This window comes from Haplochromis burtoni, unplaced genomic scaffold, assembly GCF_018398535.1.
Source record: "Haplochromis burtoni strain Fernald_Lab_line unplaced genomic scaffold, NCSU_Asbu1 Contig_19, whole genome shotgun sequence".
NCBI classification, from domain to species: Eukaryota; Metazoa; Chordata; class Actinopteri; order Cichliformes; family Cichlidae; genus Haplochromis; species Haplochromis burtoni.
The window spans coordinates 1,322,974-1,344,564 of record NW_024582380.1 but is presented as its reverse complement, the minus strand read 5'-3'; the positions used below and the strand labels follow the sequence as shown (position 1 = coordinate 1,344,564).

At 43.1% G+C, this 21,591-nt stretch overlaps 1 protein-coding gene across 1 annotated transcript in view; it reads left to right on the top strand.

The window, feature by feature from the left end:
• tenm1 (teneurin transmembrane protein 1) overlaps positions 1-21,591 on the top strand; it is a 202,998-nt gene that overhangs the window by 171,253 nt on the left and 10,154 nt on the right. Inside the window, exons 23-31 of the mRNA XM_005916517.3 lie at positions 5,255-5,409; positions 8,288-8,371; positions 8,857-9,051; positions 13,957-14,044; positions 15,610-15,806; positions 16,767-17,080; positions 17,747-17,919; positions 19,545-19,789; positions 20,488-20,781. Coding sequence (XP_005916579.1) covers positions 5,255-5,409; positions 8,288-8,371; positions 8,857-9,051; positions 13,957-14,044; positions 15,610-15,806; positions 16,767-17,080; positions 17,747-17,919; positions 19,545-19,789; positions 20,488-20,781 — 1,745 coding nt within the window. The remainder of the gene's footprint in view (positions 1-5,254; positions 5,410-8,287; positions 8,372-8,856; positions 9,052-13,956; positions 14,045-15,609; positions 15,807-16,766; positions 17,081-17,746; positions 17,920-19,544; positions 19,790-20,487; positions 20,782-21,591) is intronic.

Genomic DNA, 21,591 nt, shown 5'->3' with positions numbered 1-21,591 from the left:
GTGTGTGTGTGTGTGTGTGTGTGTGTGTGTGTGTGTGTGTGTGTGTATGTGTGTGTGTTCCTCTCCCCCGTGTGTTGTGCTGTGATTGTGTGGGTGCGTCAGAGTTTTCATATATAAACGAAACTGTGCAAATTATGCTTTCTTCTCCTGTTTACCACATCCCTTTACATTGTGTTTCTTCTGTACATGTACGTGCTGGTTAACTGCCTGTCAGACACTGATGTGTGTGCGATTTTACGTTTCTTCTCTCTTTCGTCTATAGCAGCACCTCTTTTGGCAGCTTTGCTGTCAATGTTTGAAAGGTGAAAGTACTGTTAAGGAAAACTTGAATAGCACCATAAGGCTGACTTCCTGTGCTCTCGAGTGCTCAGGTCTTAGCAGTCACTGTGCACCACATACTTACACAAACACACACACACACACCACATCCTGATGTTACTGTAAGCCTGTAGTGTTGTCTCCTAGTGCTACTAAATAAGATATATAATCCACAACTTGTGTTCTAATGACCGTATTACACATTATCTTCTTTCTCACCTTACACCTTTCCTCACCTCTCCCTCGCTCTTTGCTCAGAGAACTCCTGGTGGCATCCTCTCTTCAAATAGCTGTAATCAACACTGATATTCTCTAAGACCCCTCTCTTCAAGGCATTAATCAGATTGGATTGTACTGCATTGCCACAGGGGGCCGTTAGAACTGATATTCTTTTGACAAGGACACAGAACAAAGAGATTCTTTGATTGAGAGTGATTGGACTGTAATGGTTAATTGGAGCAATTCCTCATCACGACCTCTGTCTTATTACCACCCTTCTTCTCTTTCCCACCTCTTTTGGCACTGTCTGTCTTTTTCCCCCCTCTTTGGCTGCATTTTCGTCTTAAATCTGAGCTGCATGTGAATAGCGTCACTGTATCATCCTCCCCTTCCCTCCGCTCCCTCTTCCCTCTGTTTTTTCCAAGGTCACCGCAACTCAGTCTAATTCACTTTTCTTTGATGATAAAATCCTGTCCCAACTTTAGCCAAATGTCCGTTTCCCCGTGGAGTTGAGATTTATCTCAATTACTTCTCCACCGGTGTGTCTGCCAGCTTCTAAACATGAGTATCAGAGTGCCAGGTTCACCCAGGGAGAAACAGTAAATCTTTTGATGTCTTCTGAGTATCCATTGGCTATACGGCGGGGCTGTAAATTCCCTTAAAGCAGCACACAGCTTTATAAAAGACAGCAGGAAATCCAGTCCCTGACAAGGAGAATGTGGACTAATCTACCACCGTTTCAATAAATATGGCAAAATGCTTTTAAATAACACATAAACTGGTGTAAATCCTGTCACCAATGTCGAGCAATAACAGCAATATTTCTTTATTTTCGTACTTGTGTGTGAATGAATAAGACTTTGTTTACTGTTAATGGTAGTTTGGCATCTATTTAGAACCTGTTTGTATAAATATGTGATATGCCGATCCTGAGTATGCGTAATAAGGATGTCATAATACAGGAAAAATACTAGCGGGAAGTGGGAATTTAGGCTGGAAGTCTGTGAGACCAAGGCGGGCAAAGAAAGAATAATATCCAGGGACAGAGGGAGAGAACAGAAATCAGTATTGAGGGAGAGTCCTGGCTGACTCGTCATGTCCTTGTGCAGGATTTATGAGCTCTAAGATCAGGGACAGGTTTAGCGAGAAAGTGCTAGGAGGAGGAATGGATGGGAAAGTGAAAGGAAAGTAGGAGGAATACGAGGATGGTGTTACAGCAGGGAGAAAGTGCCAAATTTCAGGCCTAAGTGGGCTCAGACTGCACTGTGGGTTGAGACGTCCCTCTTGCATAATAGCAGGTGACAGGAGGAAGAATGGCAAGGCCAAGAGGAAGAGATGGAAGAATAAAAAATGGGCTGAATAGAGAGAAGATGAAAAAAAAAACAGAGCCTAAACATTATCCAAGCGCCAGAGGTCAGTGATTTGATTAACACCTGCGAGATACAGGGCAAGACACAGAGAGCGCGACAGCAAACAGAAAGCAAAGGACAAGAAAAAAGCAAAGAGAGGAGGGGGAAAGAGAGAGTGGAGGAAGATCAGGTTAGGGAGGATGGAGAGCTGGGGAAATGCAAGATGAGGAGTGGAAAGGTGTTGCCGAGGAGGGCTGAGGCTGTGTGGGTGCTGTAATCTGTTTGTGTCAGAGAAATGATGAAGGGGCCAGGAGGGAGAGCTCTGCAGTTCACCTTCTGGCCCCTGGAGGAAACACACTGACCCTGGCCCTCCCCCTTTGCCCACCTCCCTTTTCCACCACCACTCCACCTGCGCGATTTATGACTCACCGGGTCGGTCCAGGGTTGCTCGGTCTGAGGACATTTGTGAATCTAGTTGCGGCGGCAGTGCATCACTTTTTTAGTGCGCGTCTACGTGCGTGTGCGCGCGTTGAACACAAAGCATGTGTAAAGAAAGCTATTGTATGTCAAGGAGGATGAGACATTAGAGCTACCCGGGGAAAGGGCAGTAATGATTTTTATCCTGGGCTCTCAGAGCGAACAGAGGCACATCTCGAAATAATCCAGCGTGACAGAGTTTGGAAGGAGAAAGACTGACAGAACTAGAAAAGATGACTGAATGATGGGGGAGTAGTTGTATTGCATACTGATGATTTCACTCCACTGCCCAATTTAATCACGATAAGCTGAATGTCTCAGTGAGCCCATTACATCTTAAAAACAAAACAACAACAAAAAAACAACTTGAAACAATTATCTTCTGTTCCAGGAAATTTCCACTGTGTTCTGACATTTTAAAGCTGAACTAATCAATATTCTTTAGATATGAAAGAAATGATTCAGTGACTCTGTGTTCCTGTCAAAGGGGTCACTTTTAGTAAGGAAGCCACACATAACTCCCCTCAGCTCCACAGTGTGTTTTAGCATATTTTGTTTATCTTATGACTTTGCAACTTTTTAATGTTTTGGTTCACAAAACCACACTCATCATGTCTGGCTCGAACAGGCAATGGATAGAGCTCTGAGAAGTCGTTATGTACAACATGCTGCTTTACCTTCATATTCAGGGGTCACCATCTTGGCTAGAAGGTCCAATTATCAGTCATCAGGTGAAGAATATGTGATGCCAGTGCTAGCTAATTAGCTTAGAGCAGCATTTTTTGTGGCATTGATGTCACGCTACAGTCATAGGAGGTAAAAAACAGCGCAAACAGAATTGTTGTGAACTTTGTTTTTCCCTTTAAGGACCGGGACCAGGCTTGTGACCATTCACAGTCAGTGGCTGTCTTCAAACCAACTCTGATGCATCAACACGCTGATAAAACAACAATCAGGCAGAATCAGTCTCCTATTAGTTTGCAAATGAATGGGGACATGTTGGTCATGACTGTTTGTGATAATATGCTGATTAACTGTGAAAACACTATTGCAAAAATCTCATCTGCATACACAGAAATTCACATGAACTACTTACTTTCAGAGTCCAGCCAGAACATCAAACAGAAAATCAGAAACGTATCCACAAATAGTGACATAGTTGCTGCAGAGATTTAACTACAAAATGGCATAGCTAGCTTTCATATGGGAATATAATCAGAATACAACCAGTTGGCGATTACCTGAGACAGTTCCCCTATTCCAAGGAGATGCATCACAGACATTTAGAAATTGACATCCTGAGTCAGGCTGCAACCAGGTCATGCGTTCAAAAGTGTCGCCCAGAGGTTGAGGGTGTTGCACACTCGCAGTCGGTTGCCGAACACAAAAACAGTCCTGTTTTTACTCTAGTGTGTCTGGGTCATTTCATGTGTTGTGCCGTTATTTGGTATTTATTTATGTTAAAATGTCATCTTCACTATTTCATAATAAATATGTTGTCAGAGGATAAAGTTTTGCAGCACGGTCAGTTCCATTAAGTGCAGAATTTGCCGTGTTAGATTGGTCACAACAGTGTCGAAATTACAGCACGCTGCTAGCAATTACTCGTTCTTTTACCTAGTAAAATTACACAGCAGTTACATAGTGTACTTCATGGAAACATACTAGTGGTAATATTCAAAGTGAGACAGCAATAAAGGACAAAGTTAGCAACTAGGAGGTTTACACATAACATTTATCTGCTAAAAAGTCAGATATTTCCCTTATGGGGAAAAAAGAGAGCTGAGTCAACTATGAACTTGGATTCAACCAATGACTCCATTTTTTTCTATATCCTTGTGTGGTTAAAGAGATGAAATGTTAAAGACAAAATTAAGGAACAGAATCTGCTTGTAAGACTCTATGTTGTCATGCTATTTAATGCTTTCTACTGTTTTATAGTCTACTATATTTAAACCGTTTAGTTCTGTCATTGATTGGAAATGCAATAAGTAGGTTTTGTCTCCATGAAGTCCTTGGAGGCCAGTGTGAGATGAAATTATATACACAGCGCATAAACATGTTGTGACTTAATGATGCAGAATAAAAAATAAAAATCATTCGTAAATGGCACACATGCGCTGGAGATGGCAGGTAGAAATGCTAAAAAAATGGCTTATTGTCACAGATGCTAAGTGAAAGCCATCGAGTGAGATTGGTGTAGTAAGAGGTGAGGGCTGAGTAGTGGAGTATTATTGAATCAAAGGCCTATTCTCGGTATGAAGATGAGGCGGGGATGAAGGTTGCTCCTCATCCATAACAGATGATTCATAGGCTGCCCTGACCTTTAATACCTGGACTTACCTCTTTTCCTTTCTCTGCTGCAGAACTCCACTGCATGGAGAGTTCAAGTATATGCTGTTAATAGCAAACAGCGCTGGCAAAGCTTGCGTCCCAGAGCACTCTGCAAATACAAGTGCGCATGTATGCACATGCGGGCATGTGCACGTGTGTTTGAAGTGTGGATGCTCATTTATAAAGCACATTTGCAGAAGCATCAAATGTCAAAAGTTCACTGCGGCACCCTGCTCACATCTAATGTGACAAATAACTTCTTCCTCCAGTTGCATTGTTCTAATCCCTTTAGTGGGCTCTGGAATGGAAATATAATTACATTTCTGTGGTGCAGTGCCTTTGATAAGACAGCCACTTGCTGAGCTGAATGTCTAACTGAGTTGGATGCCTCTCCCAAGCCCTCTCCTCTCTCCACTCTACTTCTCTCCCCTTACTCATCTCCCCTCTTCCTTTCTCTCCTTTAGGTTTTCTCGTTTTCCCTTTTCATTCTCTCACCCCCCGCTCGCTTCTCTCTGTCATCTCCAAAAGCTCATTCTGTCTCTCTCTCACCCGCCTAGGTATTGCTGTGGATAAAGGAGGAGTTGTCTACTTCGTTGATGGCACCACCATTCAGAAGATTAATGAGAGGGGTTTGCTCTCCACTGTGATTGGTTCAAACGGACTGATGTCGACGCAGCCGCTAAGCTGCGATTCACGCATGGACATCGGCCAGGTGAGTTAATAATGCGGCAGAGTTTCGATGACCAGCGGAAAGCAGATTTGCTGTGAATGCTGTTGTTTTAATAATCTGTAGAAAAATAAGCCTGCTTATTAAACAGCAGTATACACTGCAAAGCTTCTTCTACTGAGAACCTTTATCATTTCTTCAAGGTATGTGTGCTTGTGTGTGAAGGAGAGACCAAAGACTGCATAGGTTTGATCTGGCAGCCTTCAGATCACACTGCTAACTTATATCAGGCCTATTAGAGCAAAGGATGAATTATAGATGAGCTACTGGCTCTATAGAGGGATCTCTGCCCACACATAGGGATGTGAGCGCCTGTGTATGTGTGTGTGAATATCAATGTTCAAGCCAGGTGAATTCCCAGAGGGGATATTATGTGTCGTTAAAGGGGCCCGTGCTGCCTCCTGGCTCTTCTCGTTGTTTGTTACTCATTGTTCAGATCATGTCAAATTCATTCTTCGTTGAATTAAAAAACAAAACAAAAAAAACAATGTGTGACCTCAATGTGTCATCTTTGCTCATCATCTCTTGGCTGTTGTAGCACTTTGTCTACATTCAACTTAGCTTTCTCCTGAAAGTACAAGCTACCAAGCTAGGCTATCATTTCTGAACTTCTCAGTTTGATAGTTTAGCTCACTAAATCTGCAAGGATACAGATTATTAATACTGGAAATGATTGCTCTTCCTTGTCCTTTATGTTAATGCTATTCCAGCACTGCAGAGTCATCTGCCACTCACCTACACAGCTCAAAAAATTCATTACAGACAGCTAACATTAGCGAGGCACGCTAATGTTAGCTGTCTGTAATGAATGGGTTTTATTGTGTTGATTACAAAAAACGGAAAGGGGATGAGTACACAGAGCTACGTCACTGTGTGTTTTAAACCAAAAAGAACTGCTGAACTCCTTGATGGTGTCAAATAAGGCCTAACAATGTTATCTCTCCAGCTGGTTTCAGGTATAGTCAAGTACTCCAAAGTGCAGTTTTGACATCCTCAAGGGTGTCTCCCGCTTTAGCCCTGTGACACCTGCTTTCAGGCTCTGCCTCACACTGTCACGCTGCTCACAGTAATGTCAGGCCAAATAAGAGAAAGCCTCTCTTTTCTGGAAAAAAAAAAAGGCGTAAACAGGCTTTCTCTGCACACAGGACAACATCTGAATATGAGGCTTTTTTTGTATTTCAGCCACAAGCACAAAAGACATTTTTCAGTGCAGTTCTGTGTAGTTCAATAGTTTCAAAATAACATAATTCAATAAATAATTGAAAAAGAAGGGGAGGCGTTGAAAATGTTTATCTCAAATATTTTCAGAGAATCGGGAGAAATAGAAATGGGACAAAATCAAAAACTGAGTGGCCGTGATCTTTGGGTTTCCAGGCAGTACGCTAAAAAACACAAATGTGATTTGGGAGAAGAATTCACAGCTCAGGAACAGTTTTTGTTGCTGCCTCCGTGATTCAACATCCACTGATGTGATGTGACCAATCAGAATCTGAACTTCTAAAGAAGCGAGGGTTCCTCCAATGATTATCATTGTACAGACAAGTGCACATAACATAGGGGCAGCAGGTTTTGAAGCAATGTATGTTGTCATAGTAATGACATTACAACAACAGTGCATTAAAGAAATCCAGGTGCTAGACTAGAGTGCCTGCAGTGTCAAATCCAACACCCAAGTGGAAATATGTGGAGTATTCTAAGGCCACAGACTGTTCAGCATGTGAAATCCTATATTCAGCAAGAACAGGTTAACACTTTGCTTTCAAAACTGCAGCAACTGATCTCCAAACAAAGAGAGGTGATGCAACACAGTGGGAAGCATGTCCCTACTGCTGTATCTACTTCACTGATATGTTATAAACAATGTTACACTTTACAACATCTCCCAATGTTTTTAGCAACTAGATACTCTAAAATTAAATAAATACATTTTGGACCTTTTACCTTTTGTTGATAAGACTTTTTTTCCTGCAGTACTCGTCTCTCATCAGTACGTATGGTGAGCAGTGTATCATAGCAACACACTAAATCCATCTCCTACCATTGGTGCTTATAAGCAGAGATACTGCATTGCTCAAATCTCTGGTAATAATATTGGCTTTCTGTTTAAGAGATGTGGAAATGCAAGCTGAAGCTCTCTTAATATATACAAATGAAAAACACAAAGAACTTTAAAAATAAATTTGGATTTCAGCTCTGTGTGCAGGTCAGCTTCTCGAAGCAATCGCCTGCCGTCACAGCAAAGTTCAATATCGTGTGCAGCAGGGATTTGATGCATGGGACACCGTGAGTCCTGCTTGATGAATCTCTCTATCTTTAAAAATGGAATTTCAGAGTCAACCTTCTAGTCTCTCATTTGACAGGGCCTATAATTGGACATGTCAGTGGCAATTTAACATGATCCATTTATTTACCAATCCGTCCTCGGAGTCATCAATCACCTCATCCTTCAGACGCACCGCGTCGTCTCTGCAGCGGTCGCGGGCGCCTGAGAGTGAGATGGACAGTCATGTGGGTGGCTGTGCGCTGGTGTAGGTTTGCCTGCCTTTGACCCCCACAGTGTTAGCGGACAGGGTGTGCTATTTGAGCAGGCAGCGATCACGGTTATTGGATGACATTTGGAACAGTGCCGAAGCGAGCCAGTGTGAGTCTTGAATAAACACAGGGAAGGCTCCCTGCCCGCTACTGACCTTTGCATGAGCAGGGAGGGTCAGGAGGCCTAATACTATGTTATTAAGGAGATGTTATTTGTATCACCTGTAACTGACTCTTGTGGGCAGCTGCCACCAAGGACTTCTTTGCTCTTTTGTTCTCGCTTTTTTTTTTCCTTCACAGAAATATACAATAAGTGTTTGTCATTCCTCAGGTGCGGCTGGAGTGGCCAACAGACCTGGCCATTAACCCACTGGACAACTCCCTGTACATCCTCGACAACAACATCGTCCTGCAGGTAGAGAAATACGCACGAAACAAAGCAGAGGCTTGCAAGTGAGGGAAATATACGCCTGCTTCTCATTCATTCATCTGCTTTCTTATGAGACATTGGGACTATATGTAGCAGTGGAAGAGAGGGTAATAAAATATTTTTCACAAATTGCAGTGCTGTCACTTTAGGTGAATTTAGAGTGAGTGAGGCTGCTAACATAAAAGAAAGCAAAAAAAGCACCTTGTTAAAAAAATAACATGCTATCACAGGTCTCTGCAGGAGTTGTTTTTAAGAAAATGTCACTCAACTTTTTTCTCCGAAATTAATGAATTGCCTGTTTGAGCATGTTCAAAAGTAATGAGTCAGGAGATGAGGCAGGCGATGTTTGATACACCGGATCAAAACCAAAGCAATTCAACAGAGTGGCTGACTCTGTTGAATTGATGTAAGTGTCTGTATTGTGCCTCTCTCTTTTATAACAGATAATACGTTGTGGTGTATTTCCTTAGGTGTCAGAAAGTCTGCAGGTGCGGATTGTAGCAGGACGTCCCATCCACTGCCAGGTTCCAGGTATTGACCATCACTTGGTGAGCCGGGCAGCTGTGCGCGCCACCTTGGAGGCAGCTAAGGCCATCGCCCTGTCCCACCTGGGCACGCTGTACATTGCTGAGACTGATGAGAGGCGAATCAACCGCATCCAGCAGGTCACTAAAAAGACTTTTGAGGGCACCTGTTAATGATGCATTTATCGCAGTTCTCATGTTGCAAATTTATACTGAAGTTGCAAAAGACCATACTTATCCAGAGTGTTAATATACTGCTCAAAAAATGAAAGGAGTAGAGCATCAAGATGATTAAACTTCTGGGACATTGATCTGGTCAGTTAAGTAGCCGAGGGGGTTGTTAATCAGTTTCAGCTGCTTTAGTGTTGATGAAATTAACAACAGGTGCACTAGAGGAGCAACAAATCAGAAATACTTTTAGAGGTGGAGGCCACTGACATTTATTCCCTTCTCATCTTTTCTGGCTTTTTTTCACTACATTTGTATTTGGCTAGTGTCAGTGTCGCTGCTCATATTCCTCCAGGATGACACATCAATAGGTTTGCTGTGGCTCCCAGCATAGCATCAAGACCATAGAGGAGATTTCAGGAGAGCTGGTCAGGGCTGTAGAAGGTCCTCAACATGTCAGCAAGACCCGAATCTGCTCCTTTGTGAAAAGAGGAACAGGATGGAAAACGACCTCCAGAAGGCCACTGGTGTGAATGTCTCTGACCAAAACATCAGAAACAGACTTGGTCCTTTAGTGAGCCCTGTGCTCACAGTCCAGCACCTTGGACCCTGACTGGCATTTGCCATTGAGTACCAGGATTGGCTGGTCCACCACTGGTGGTCTGTGCTTTTCACAGATGAGAACAGCTTCACCCTGACAGACATGTAAGGGTCTCTACAGACCTCTACAGGCTAGGCATTGGCATCCTCACTGCCATTAGGTGTCAGAATGAAAATCCTAGGACCTACTATCAGACCCTGCACTGGTGCAGTGAGTCTTGGGATCCTCCTGGTGCACAACAATGGCCTCATGTGGCAAGAGTATTCAGGCAGTTCCTGGAGGCTGAAGGAATTGATACCATTGAATGACCCCCTTGCTCGCCTGACCTAAATCGAGTAGAGCACCTCTGGGATATTATGTTTTAGTCCATCTGACACTGCACCTCAGACTGTCGAGGAGCTCGGTGATGCCCTGGCCCAGATATGAGACGAGATCCCCCAGGACACCATCCATCGTTTCATTAGGTGCCCTGATGTTGTCAGGCATGCATACAAGCACGTGGGGTCATACAAGCTACAAACTAGAACCATTTGAAATGTAAGCAAAATGGACTAGCCTGCAGCATCATTTTTTCACTTTGATTTTCACGTCTTTGAATTCAACCCCTCTGTAGGTTGAGCATTTTCATTTCCATCAAAGGATGTGACATCTTTTCATTCCTAACACATTAACCAGTCCATATCCAGGCTTTTTCCCCATTGATATCTCATGTTTTTGAGCAGTGTATATTCCTCCATATTACCCTGACATTGCAATGCACGCCTCTTGTCTCTTCGCATGAACGTTTTCCACGTCTCTGATGAAAATAACAACAGGAAAAAAGAAACAGCTCAGCTAGAGCTGACACTGGCAATCCATCTGGCCTTATGACACTAATTTACCTTCACACTTGTTGCATCATGAGTCCCACTGTGAACAGGTTGTTTGCCTAACAGATGCTACACAGCAAGGTAGTGCGTCGCGTCTGTGTCTAGGACGTAGATGCTCAAAATCAAAGGCATTCAAAAAATAATCAAGAAGTACGGTTTCAGTTTTAGAGAAAAAAGAAGTATATATAGTATATTACTTTTTTTCTGTCCATTTGCTCCATTAGGTAGCAGCATGTTGTCACAGCACTGCAGCATTTTGGAACCAACAGCACAAAGGTAGTGCCTGCTGGACTCAATCAATAGCACCTTTGTGGTGTGCAGCAACACGCTGGGTCCATGTGGAGGCAGACAGGAACATATAATACCTCAAATGCCTTTTTATTGGGTACCGACCAGCCATGTTGCAATGGGCAATGAAAAGACCTTTTTTTTTTTTAACTGCGTTTGTCACACCTATTTTATGTTTGGCATTTTTAGGCTCCTATTTATCAAGCGTCTCAGTTGGACTCAGACAGGAATGGATCCATCCATGTTTGTTAAGGTTTCCAAACTTATTCAGCAACAGGTGCCAGACTGACAGTGAATGACACCGCTTTGTAACAACGAGCCGTAAAGTAAAATTAATGATGATTTGTTTAGATGTGTGTGATGACGAGTTGGGATTATCTCAGCAGTTTGTGATGTGCAATCAATCAGTGCATTAAGAAACAAAGAACAGCCAGGCAAATACAATGTGATGCAGGAGAAATGAAATACAGAACACTTCAGGTAAGTTCGCTGCACACAGATACACCTGACATGATGTTTTAAGCTGATTTTAAAAATGATGCGTGAATTAAGTGCTCGGTTTCACTTTCAATGGTTCGCACCAGCTTGTACTGTTTAGCCAGCAAGTCTTTTTTTAGTGTAATAAGCTCTATTAAATGTGAACGTGCCTTGGCCTTCATACTAAGTATTTAGGCGATGACTTGGCACCGCCTGCGGTCTGCGCTCATGGTCCAGGCACGTCTTCCCATCACATAGACTCAGAACATTTGGCCAGGACATCAAGGACCACACATGCATAACCAATATGTGCTTTTTAAAATTTTTATTTTGCATAAGTTGCTGTGTTATTCGTTATATCACACTGGAGCATTACAATCAAACTCATTACATGCCACATTTGCTCCGTTGTGCCCGTCTTTATCTGCTTTAAATTAAGGGCAATTTGCAACAACTTTTTATTTTCTGTTTATTTTGGACATGTTTAAAGATGAAGCATTTGTTGTACTGTGAAGAGGAAACAAGCTGTTTTTTCCCTGTGTGAGTAGAACAGTTTGCATGGCGAAACGAATTACACCTTACATATCAGAACATAATAAGCACGACATAAAACATAATCTTGTTCTGAGAAGGCTGAGATGAAGAACAGCACATGATCTGTTTCACCATGTCACTGTTTGTTTACCGAAAGTCAAAATGCAGAAGCATTGTCTGAAAAACCTAAACACACCCCGTGATTCAGTACCCTGTAAAACCGCCTGTGGCAGTAATAAATGGAATTAACTGTTTTCTCGACGACCTTATCAGTCTCTCGCTTCGTTGTGGAGGAATTTTGGCTCTCGCGTCTTTACAGCGTCGCTTCAGTTCATTGAGGTTTGTGGTTCGTTTCTGCACAGCTCTCTTCAGAGCCTGCCACAGCATTTCAGTCAGTTTGAGGTGTAGACTTTGACTGGGCCAAGGCAACGCTTTGGTTCTTTTCTTTGTCAGTGTTTCTGTTGTGCTTTTGATCATCGTTCTGATGCTTTACCCAATTACTGCCAGGCTTTAGGTGTCAGACAGATGGCTTCTAGAATACGTTGGCACTCTACTTTGGGCTCAACGATTGCAAGGTGCAAGACAAGCTCAAATCATCACCCCTCCACCACCGTGCTTGATGGTTGATATGAGGTGTTTGTGCTTATATGTTGAGTTTGGTTTTTGCTAAATTTGCGCTGTGCATCGTGGAAAAACAGCTCCAATTTGTTCTTTATTGTCCAAAGGACATTGTTTTGTCTTGCGGTTTGTTCAGATGCAGCTTTTCAAATATGAATCATGCTGCCATCTTATTTTTAGAGAGAAGAGGGTCTCCCCTGACATCCTTCCATACTTTTTCAGTCTATTTCTAATTGTGCTGTCATGAACTTTAACATTTAGCTTGCTGATTTAGGTCTGTGGACTCTAAGATGTAGATTTTGAGTGTTTTTATAGTTTCTCTGAGCAATGCATAGACTGACCTTAGGGCGAATTTGCTGGGACTTCCACTCTTGTGAAGATTAGCAGCTGTCTTGAATGTTTTCCCTTTGTGACTCTTTCTATCTGATTGATGGGAAACAACGGGTTGTTCTTCCTCCAGACCAGCAAACTGCCAAAGCTTCTGCTTTCATAGAGGTGCTCACACTTGCTGATGATAAATGAACAAAGTGAATTTGATTAGCAGCACATGGCTGCTACTTACCCTCTAATTCTTATTGAAGCTGTACGTAAACATGTACTGTTTCCTCACTCACTGCTTCTAAATTTGGCTTAAATTAACACTGACATAATATATTGTGTTGTTATTGTGGTTGTATCTACCTGCTTTTATTATGTCCTGATCCGTAAAACCTTAGATTCGAGTATTTTATAGGTCAAGGTGATGAAATTCTGCTTCTAAACCTAAAATTAGGAGTAAGGTTTTCTCTACTCTCAGATGATGGATGAATGGAGATTTTGGAAAGTAGTTTTGTGGGAATTGTGCTTATTTACTTGTTTTTTTTCCCAGACACTGGAAACATGGGGTTTTCTGGGTTTGGCAATGCAAACAAACGAGCTGCAGTAGGGAACGGCTTTATAATAAACACCTCAGATAAACTTTCCCCGTGGAATCATAAAGTTGATAAAAGCAAGTCTTCATCAAACATATCATCTTTGACAATTATCTTCCAACAATGCACGGTCCTCTCGGGCTAGTTAAGCAGCATCGGCCTCCCAAGATTAATCAAAATCAAGCTGTTGTTGCAACAGTTTTCACCTCCATTTGCAGCTCGCCTCCCCATCAGGACAATCAGCTTAATTTGTTTGGAGAGCGAGACTTAATGTTCCAAAGATCTGTCAATCAGTCAGCAAGGGAATAGTGTCATACATCGAAGATGCATAATGCCTTTGTTTGTCTAAACTTCACGGAGAGGCACCAAAGATATCATCGGTGATGTTTTTGGCTAAAGGAACAGCGGATACACGCAAAGTGATATTGTAACTCAGCGCAGGTTTTTATATGAAATGCCATCATTATCTTATTTGCCAGAGAGACGAGACATTACAAAGGCTGTTGTGGAACATTACCTTCTGTTTAACAGTGGCCTCCTGCAGCACGTTGTGACATGTCGCTTTTTGAAAACTCCACAGGTGTCAACCAACGGCGAGATATCGATTATCTCCGGAGCCCCCACGGACTGCGATTGCAAGATAGACCCCAACTGCGACTGCTTCTCTGGTGGGTCACCAGGCACACATACGCACACTTGTTATGTGAGGAGTGCAGGATTAAGTAATGTGAACGTATTAGATTATGCTTAATAGGATTAGAGCGCTACAACACATGCAAAAGCATTTGAGAATTAATTCTGGTGGCATCATATTCGGCCTGCTTCAGAAGTAGTTTTAAAGGAAACAAAAACTGGAGCATTGTGAAGCTCGGAGGATTTGATTTAGTCTGTATATCTTGATATTGAGTGGGTAAATCTGGCTGCCCCGTGCGTCCCTGCTGGACAATAATTTGATTAGCACTTTCCCTCCCCGACTTATTAAAGTCAGCTGGAATCTTAGTGTCTAGGAAGAGCCGCTTTGACTCTCCTTGAAAAACAATAAAAAATATGACAATGACTTTTATATAACTGATGACAATACCCAGGAAAGAAAAGACCGCCTATAACATCAGGCTGGAGAATTAAGAGAACGACTTGACTGTGAGCGTTTGTGTGTTGGCTAAACAGAAAGTGGATGCTTGTGTGTGTGTGGGTCGATGTATTTATATTTGTATTCATAGGAAGGCTTCTTCTTTGTGGAGACCTCCAGCTAAATTCAGTAGCAACCAGCTCAGGAGAAACCTTTCAAATCCATTCAAATTACAGCTGGTGAAAGAAAATGCTCACTTCCACACGCCGAATGTTTTAACTGGTTGCTGTATCATGGTTGGGCACCTGAAATGCAATAAAAGGAAGAGGAAAAGGACCCAACAAATAAGCAGATGTTCTTTTGACAGTTAGGCCGTGCTTTCATTGTAAGTGTCAGCGGATGTGATTTTATCATTTAATTCTGCTCATAAAAATCAGTCTCTTTTCTATTCAAAATGGAGGGAAGTGTCTCTCCCATGCCACAAGCCAATGGGCTGTAACCATCCCTATTCCTTGAGTTGTACTTTGCATATTTTCAATCATGTCTCGCTGTTAACAGATGATTACTCTCTTCAGAGGCTTTCCGTTTCCATCCCTTCGCCGTAAACACTCACACAGTGTCTTTGAACGCGGACATGTATGCGAGCGCACACCCGCCGATACTAACGGATGCGAGCCCGTGCGCGGCCGCCCACAAAAGCATACACACATAATGCGCATGCTGTCGCGAGATAAACTGCCACCCTGCTGTCTGCACAGACCCATCAGAGGCCCCAGGCCTACTGCTGACAGCATCTAAAGGGCTTCACCCAGCTGTTGTCCTGCTGTGCAACCAAAGACATCTGGATGCATTCAGTCGCCTACTACCACCGTCTGATAAGACCGAGGTCACTATCAAGGTGGTCATATCCACTCCACTGGGAAGTTACCATATCCCAATAGGTCCACGTCCTGAGCCAAACTGATAACCGTTTAAGCGGCACCATGGGATCCTCGTATTTTGCCAACCTGCGTGTGGACTGGTTGTGACTTCTCGCTTTCGCTGGAGAACGAATTGTATTTCTCAGTGTGGTTAGAACTGATGCTGCTTTGAATTATGCTATTTTGTTGATAAAGAGCTTTTCCTGTCCTTACCGAAATGACGAGTTCCCGTTTTTCCTATCAGGAGACGGAGGCTACGCCCGTGATGCTCGTCTCAAAGCCCCGTCCTCTCTGGCAGTGGCTCCCAATGGCACCCTGTATATTGCTGATCTGGGCAATATCCGGATCAGAGCTGTAAGCCCCAACCAGCCCCAGCCCAGCCCAGCCGGACTGGTGGAAATCAGCTCACCTCTGGACCAGGAGCTCTATCTCTTTAGCCAGGTTCTTATCACAATGCCTAATGTGTGTATTTGCATGTAAAATATTTGGATACCAGCGAATTGTCTTTTTAATTCATAATTTATTAGCAAATTTAACAGACTGACTAACTCAAGTGTTTACTTGGATTTGCACATTGCTAAATTAAAACGGATTAAGCCACGCAAGCTCATTTGTACACACAAATTAGTCTGAGATAATTAGTTATTAATTATTGACACACAGTAACTGCTAGTTGGGCCTGTTAGGAAGGTAGATAACTGAACCAGCTAACAAAGCTAGCATTAGCTTTCTAATATGACCCATTTAGAGAAAAATAAAGAATAAATGCGGTAAACTGGCTAAACTTTAATAACTTGGGATGATTTTGGATTGCATTTCACAAAAATAATATTCCTCACTTCCAAGTCTCGTTCTAATAGCTTTGAATGATTGAATGATCAAATAATGTCAGCTAGGTTAGCCTAATCCAATCAGGGTGTTTACTGGCTCAGAGTGGGCTTTTGTGGGTGACTAAGCACGACAGTAAGCATGATAGATGCACACAAGATAGTGAGCCTATTGCCTTATGTTGCAGAAATCTGGCCTTTCCTGTTATTTCTGATCATTTAATAAACAAAATGGTTCATTCTGCCTGAGAAAATGAAACTCTTATTTCAAAAAATTATTTTAAAATTTCATACAGACAACAGTTACATATTACATATTCTAAGCTCTAAAATGAACATGTTTCTTCATCTTTAAATATATAATTTAAAGAAATAAACCCCATAATTTACAGTAGTTATGGTTAATGTGTGTGTACCTACTTCATTGTTTTTGGAATCATTTTGTTTTATTGATGCAACAAAATTAGCAAATCACTAGTCTGAGAGTACAGAGTACCTAATAGTTTCTAAATTTACAGGTTTTGTCATTTGCAGAAGCTGAATCCTCAACAGTGTCTCTCTCTCCCTCTGATAGAATGGTTCCCACCTGTACACCAAACACCTGATCACAGGTCACTACCTGTACAACTTCTCTTACGGCACAGACGGCCAGTTGTCGGGTGTGATGAGCCGCGACGGCCGCAGCCTCCAGGTGAGGAGGGATGCTCACGGAGTGCCTCTCTGGCTGGCTCTACCTGGCGGACAGGTGTACTGGCTGTCCCTTAGCAACAGTGGCACGCTGAGGAAGGTGTCCGCCCAAGGCCACGACATCGCCCACATCACTTACCATGGCAACACAGGTCTCCTAGCAACCAAAAGTGATGAGAACAGTTGGACCACTGTGTATGAGTGAGTTTGTGGTTTATTTATAAAGCTTATCTGCTTATTGCGATCTTCTTTCTGTCTGTCCCCGCTCTTTCTCTCTTCTCCTTCCTTCCTGTCCTCGCTTTGTTGCTTGACTCTGAATGTTTGAGCTAACACTGCATTGCATGAATGTGTATTCATATGACAAGGTTTACGTTAGGGGTATGAAATATGAGTGCCATCTGGTGGTCACTTCTGCATCAACAAAGCTGGAGAAGGCCTGGGGTGGGATTGGGCGGTGTGACTGTTTTTTCTTTCTTCTTTTTAGTCTTTGCTTAAAGTGACTGATTAGCTGAAGGACGTCTGCTGCAACTCTTTGAACACATGCGTGTTTAGTATTGCACATATAGTACAGGCAGAAAAACACATCTGTCTGAATTATTCACCACTGCCTAGTCGGTCTCTGTCTCAGATTCCACAGCTGGATAATTACACATATAAATCATAGTTGACACTCACTGCGAGCTCATGCTAGCGCACGGGAGCATGCATATGTGTGCCTGCGTGCTTTTTGCGTGCTTGGTTGTGGTCATTTGCCTGCGAGCGATGGATTTCTGCGCGTGTTTGCGCGTGTTTGCGCGTGTTTGTGCGTGTGTGTGCGCGCGTCTGTGTGTATTTGTTTGCTTATTGCCTTTGTGTTTATTCTCCAAGGTACAACAGCGAGGGTCGAGTGACCAACATCACCTTACCGACGGCGGAGGTGAGCGGTTTCCATGGCAACCTGGAGCGCTGGTCTCGGGTGGAGGTTGAAGCGTCCAACCGTGAGAACTTTGTCACCAGCACAAACTTGTCTGCCAGCGACACCATTTACATGTTCAGACAAGGTGCAGCATCACAATGAGTTCTGCGCTTTTGCCTTTTAAATTTCTCACAGCTCATTATTCAGACTGTTTATGCATCGCAGCCACAGGTGTATTGGTTTTATGTATTTACTGGTTACAGAGAAAAGATTACAGCTTCCGAACCGTGCATCTACCCTCAGCTTCTATAACCAGCAACTAGCCACAAGGCTATTTATGAGTCATGTGAAGAGGCACTAAACCATACACCACATACTATGTAGAGGGCAGGGCGTAAGGTTACAGCGATGTTTAAACATTTATGCCGGCAAACGTGGCTGTTATTCTGGTTTAAGTCAGAAACTCTGACCTGCGTTTCTCTCATTCTTCATCGCTGGAGATTCACAGCTTTAAGTAAGCATTTATCCGCTTTTATAAATAGTTTCACATACAGATCTGATGCGACCTCTTTACATAACCGGACGAATGGGCAGCGGGGGGGAGAAAGAAATGCTGTTTATTTACACAAAACATGCTACATTTGACTGACTCGTGAAATGCCTTAACAACTGCTGGGGCAAAGCAGAAAAAAAATGGAAAAGAGGGCAGAGATGAGAAGAGGAGAAAATGAGAGTGGAGTGAAGAAGCCACTCATGGGAGCAGTTTCTTCTCATGTCATCCCTTTAATTGCTTTCTTGCAGTTGTCACACTGACAGGACTGCAGGGAGGGAAAATCTGCGCCAACTCGCACGCGCTCAGTCACACACGCGCGCACAAACACATGCATGTACGCCACGCTACAGTGTGACAGAGCTGCCAGGGAAAAAAGTTGAAATGACCCACTATTTTTCGAGCACCACCTCTTTCTCCGCCGCCCACAATTTCACCGTGTCCTCGCCTGCCTCTGAGGCAACAATAACCATATGTACAGAATAGGTTTTTTTACGGCGGCGGAGGGAATAGAAGTTACTATCCGGTTTATTAGCCGCGTTAAGTTTTATGGTTAAAATATAGTTTTATGGTTATTTTCACCCCTCTTTTTCTAAATTTTTGTATTAATTGTGTTTTAAACATGAGACAAAGCCATCTTGGCATGTGTGAAAGTGTGTGGAAGCCTGACTCTGAGCAGGGCAGAAATGAAAGAGCAGTTTCTGAGAATGCTTTGCAATGTGTGAAAAGCTGCTATACCCCACCTTCCTCTCCTTCTTTCTCTCTCTGTCCTCTCTTTCTCCTTTCATTGCCCCCCCTCTCTCTCTCACTCTCTCATTATCTGTCTCCTGCGTTCCTCCTTTCTAAAGATGTAATAGCTGATGCAGTACAATGCTAATGTTGCAGAGAGCTTTAAAAAAAACACTCAGCACAGTGATTTAAGCAATTAATTCAAATAAAACGCACACACAAAGAGCCAGACATCGCATTCATGCAGCCCGCTTCTCACAGATTTCCTCTCAAGGCTGATTTTTTTTCTTCTTTTTGACACACAATGACTGATGTTTTCTTCACACTTCTTTTTTCTCATCTGTTGTTGCATATTTGCATCTCTGTGCACTTGTGGTTTTTTTGTGTGTGTGTCTGACCCACCCACGACAAACGGTCGACCCTCGACACCCACCCTCCCCCCCTTCCACATCCCCACAATTCACACTTACGCTTGCACTTTCCCACTCCAGATCACTCTCAGAGCTCGTACAGAGTCAGCGCCGACGGGTCATTTCTGGTCACGCTGGCCAGCGGGATGGAGCTGTCGCTAAGCACCGAGCCCCTCCTCCCGGGGGGCGTCGGGGGTGGAGTCAGTCCCACGGCCAGCCGCTGCAACATCAGCTTGCCTGGAGACCACGCCCCGAGCCTGATAGAGTGGAGGCAGAGGAAAGAGCAGAGCAAGACTAACTACAGCACTTACGAACGCAGGCTCAGGGTAAAACACTAAATCATCAGCCTGTTATTACGCCAACTGTGATAATATATAAAACACAATCCTGCGGCATCAGTGCTGCACAAAGGCATTGGGAATTAACAAGAGGATGCACGCAACTAGCCGAATATCCCAGAATCCCATATGAATGGATCAAATAAGCAGCCCGGCAACATTTTAGGAGTACGCAGGGTTAAGCTGTGCAATTTGACATTAACCAGGGGGACAAAAAGTGCCACTTTTAAGTGCTAAGAGTTGTGCAATCCGGTAGATTTTGAGCGATTGATGATGTCAGCGGAGGTGATAATAGGTCAAATGACTCGTAACCTGTTAGCTGTACTTTCCACACGCACAGGCTGCAACACCTCTGCAGTGGTGATGAAAGCACAAACAGGAGATTTCCTGAGAAAAGGGCATTTATGTTACGTGCAGCAATTAATTAGCATTCCCCGGGAAACAGTTCTCTCACTTGTTCGCCAGGCAGCTTATTGTTTATAAATGCAGACCAGGGTTTGCTGGAAATGTCACAATTAATTCATCTGGACTAATGAAATCTTTGCTGCTCTCAGACATGCCAATTCATTCATATATTTGCATGTCTGCGGCTTCAATCACCATTTATGATGATTTTAATGCTGTTAAAAAAAAGCTTCTGTTTGTGTTCTTGTCACTAGCTGACATTTTACTGCTTTGCTTTCCAGGCACATAACAGGAACCTGCTGTCCATAGACTTTGATCAAAGCACCAGAGTTGGGAAGATATACGATGACCACAGGAAGTTCACCCTCCACATTCAGTATGACCAGTTGGGCCGGCCTGTCGTGTGGTCACCCAGCAGCAAATACACTGAAGTAAACATCAGTTATTCAGCTGGAGGACTGCTTTCAGCCATCCACCGCGGAGAATGGTCCGAGCAGCTGGAGTACGAGAGCGACAGGGTGACGTCCAGAGCCTGGGTCAACGGCAAGATCTGGAGCTACACGTACGCAGACAGAGTGAGTAGAAAGTTTGAAGCGAACGTGACAGACAGCTTGTGATGAGGTCCTGCTGAGATTTGTTTTCAGGGCTCCTGTCGCCGTTTTCTTCTTGCCTTTGCTGCTTGCAGAAATCTAACACATCTTCTCCACTTACGTTTCCTTCTTGATGCAGCTCTCCGAAACCGGCGCTGAGATTAAAGGCAAACCAAAAAAAAGCGTCTCAGTTGTGGGAAACGAAAGTAAAGAAGTGAAAGCATATTAAAATCAGTAACAGGTGCTATATTACCAAGCATCTTTTAATGTGTTTCCCTCAGTTTGAGGGGCTTTCCATTTAGGCTATGAACATCAGTTTGCAGAGCGAATATTAGATCTGCCATAAGTTTAATGGTTGGGCAGACCTTTTAAACTTGGCCTTGTATCTTCACGACTGCAACAGCGCGCACAGTTGAGAGATGTAAAGGCAGACGGTGTGTTCTTTCTGATCGATTGCATAACTCCAGCATGTTTCAAGGTTCGGCAAATAGATTTTCTCAAAAGAAAACAGCAGTAAAGTCTTTGCAGTAAACACTCGTCGTCTTCTGGCAGATGTTTAGAAGTTATATTCGCTATAAGGAATTTTTCTAGTCAAAGAAACTCAAACAGTGTGTGTGACTAAGCTGAGAGCTACCAGAAGGTATAATTTCCGCTCTTGAAATTAATTGAAATATTTAATGACATGATATTCAGTCTGAAATATATTTAGTGTCAAGGATTTTGGTCTAAGACAAAATTAGAGGGAAAATGAGCTTATATTACAGAACCATCTAGAAATTAATACCACCTTCATGT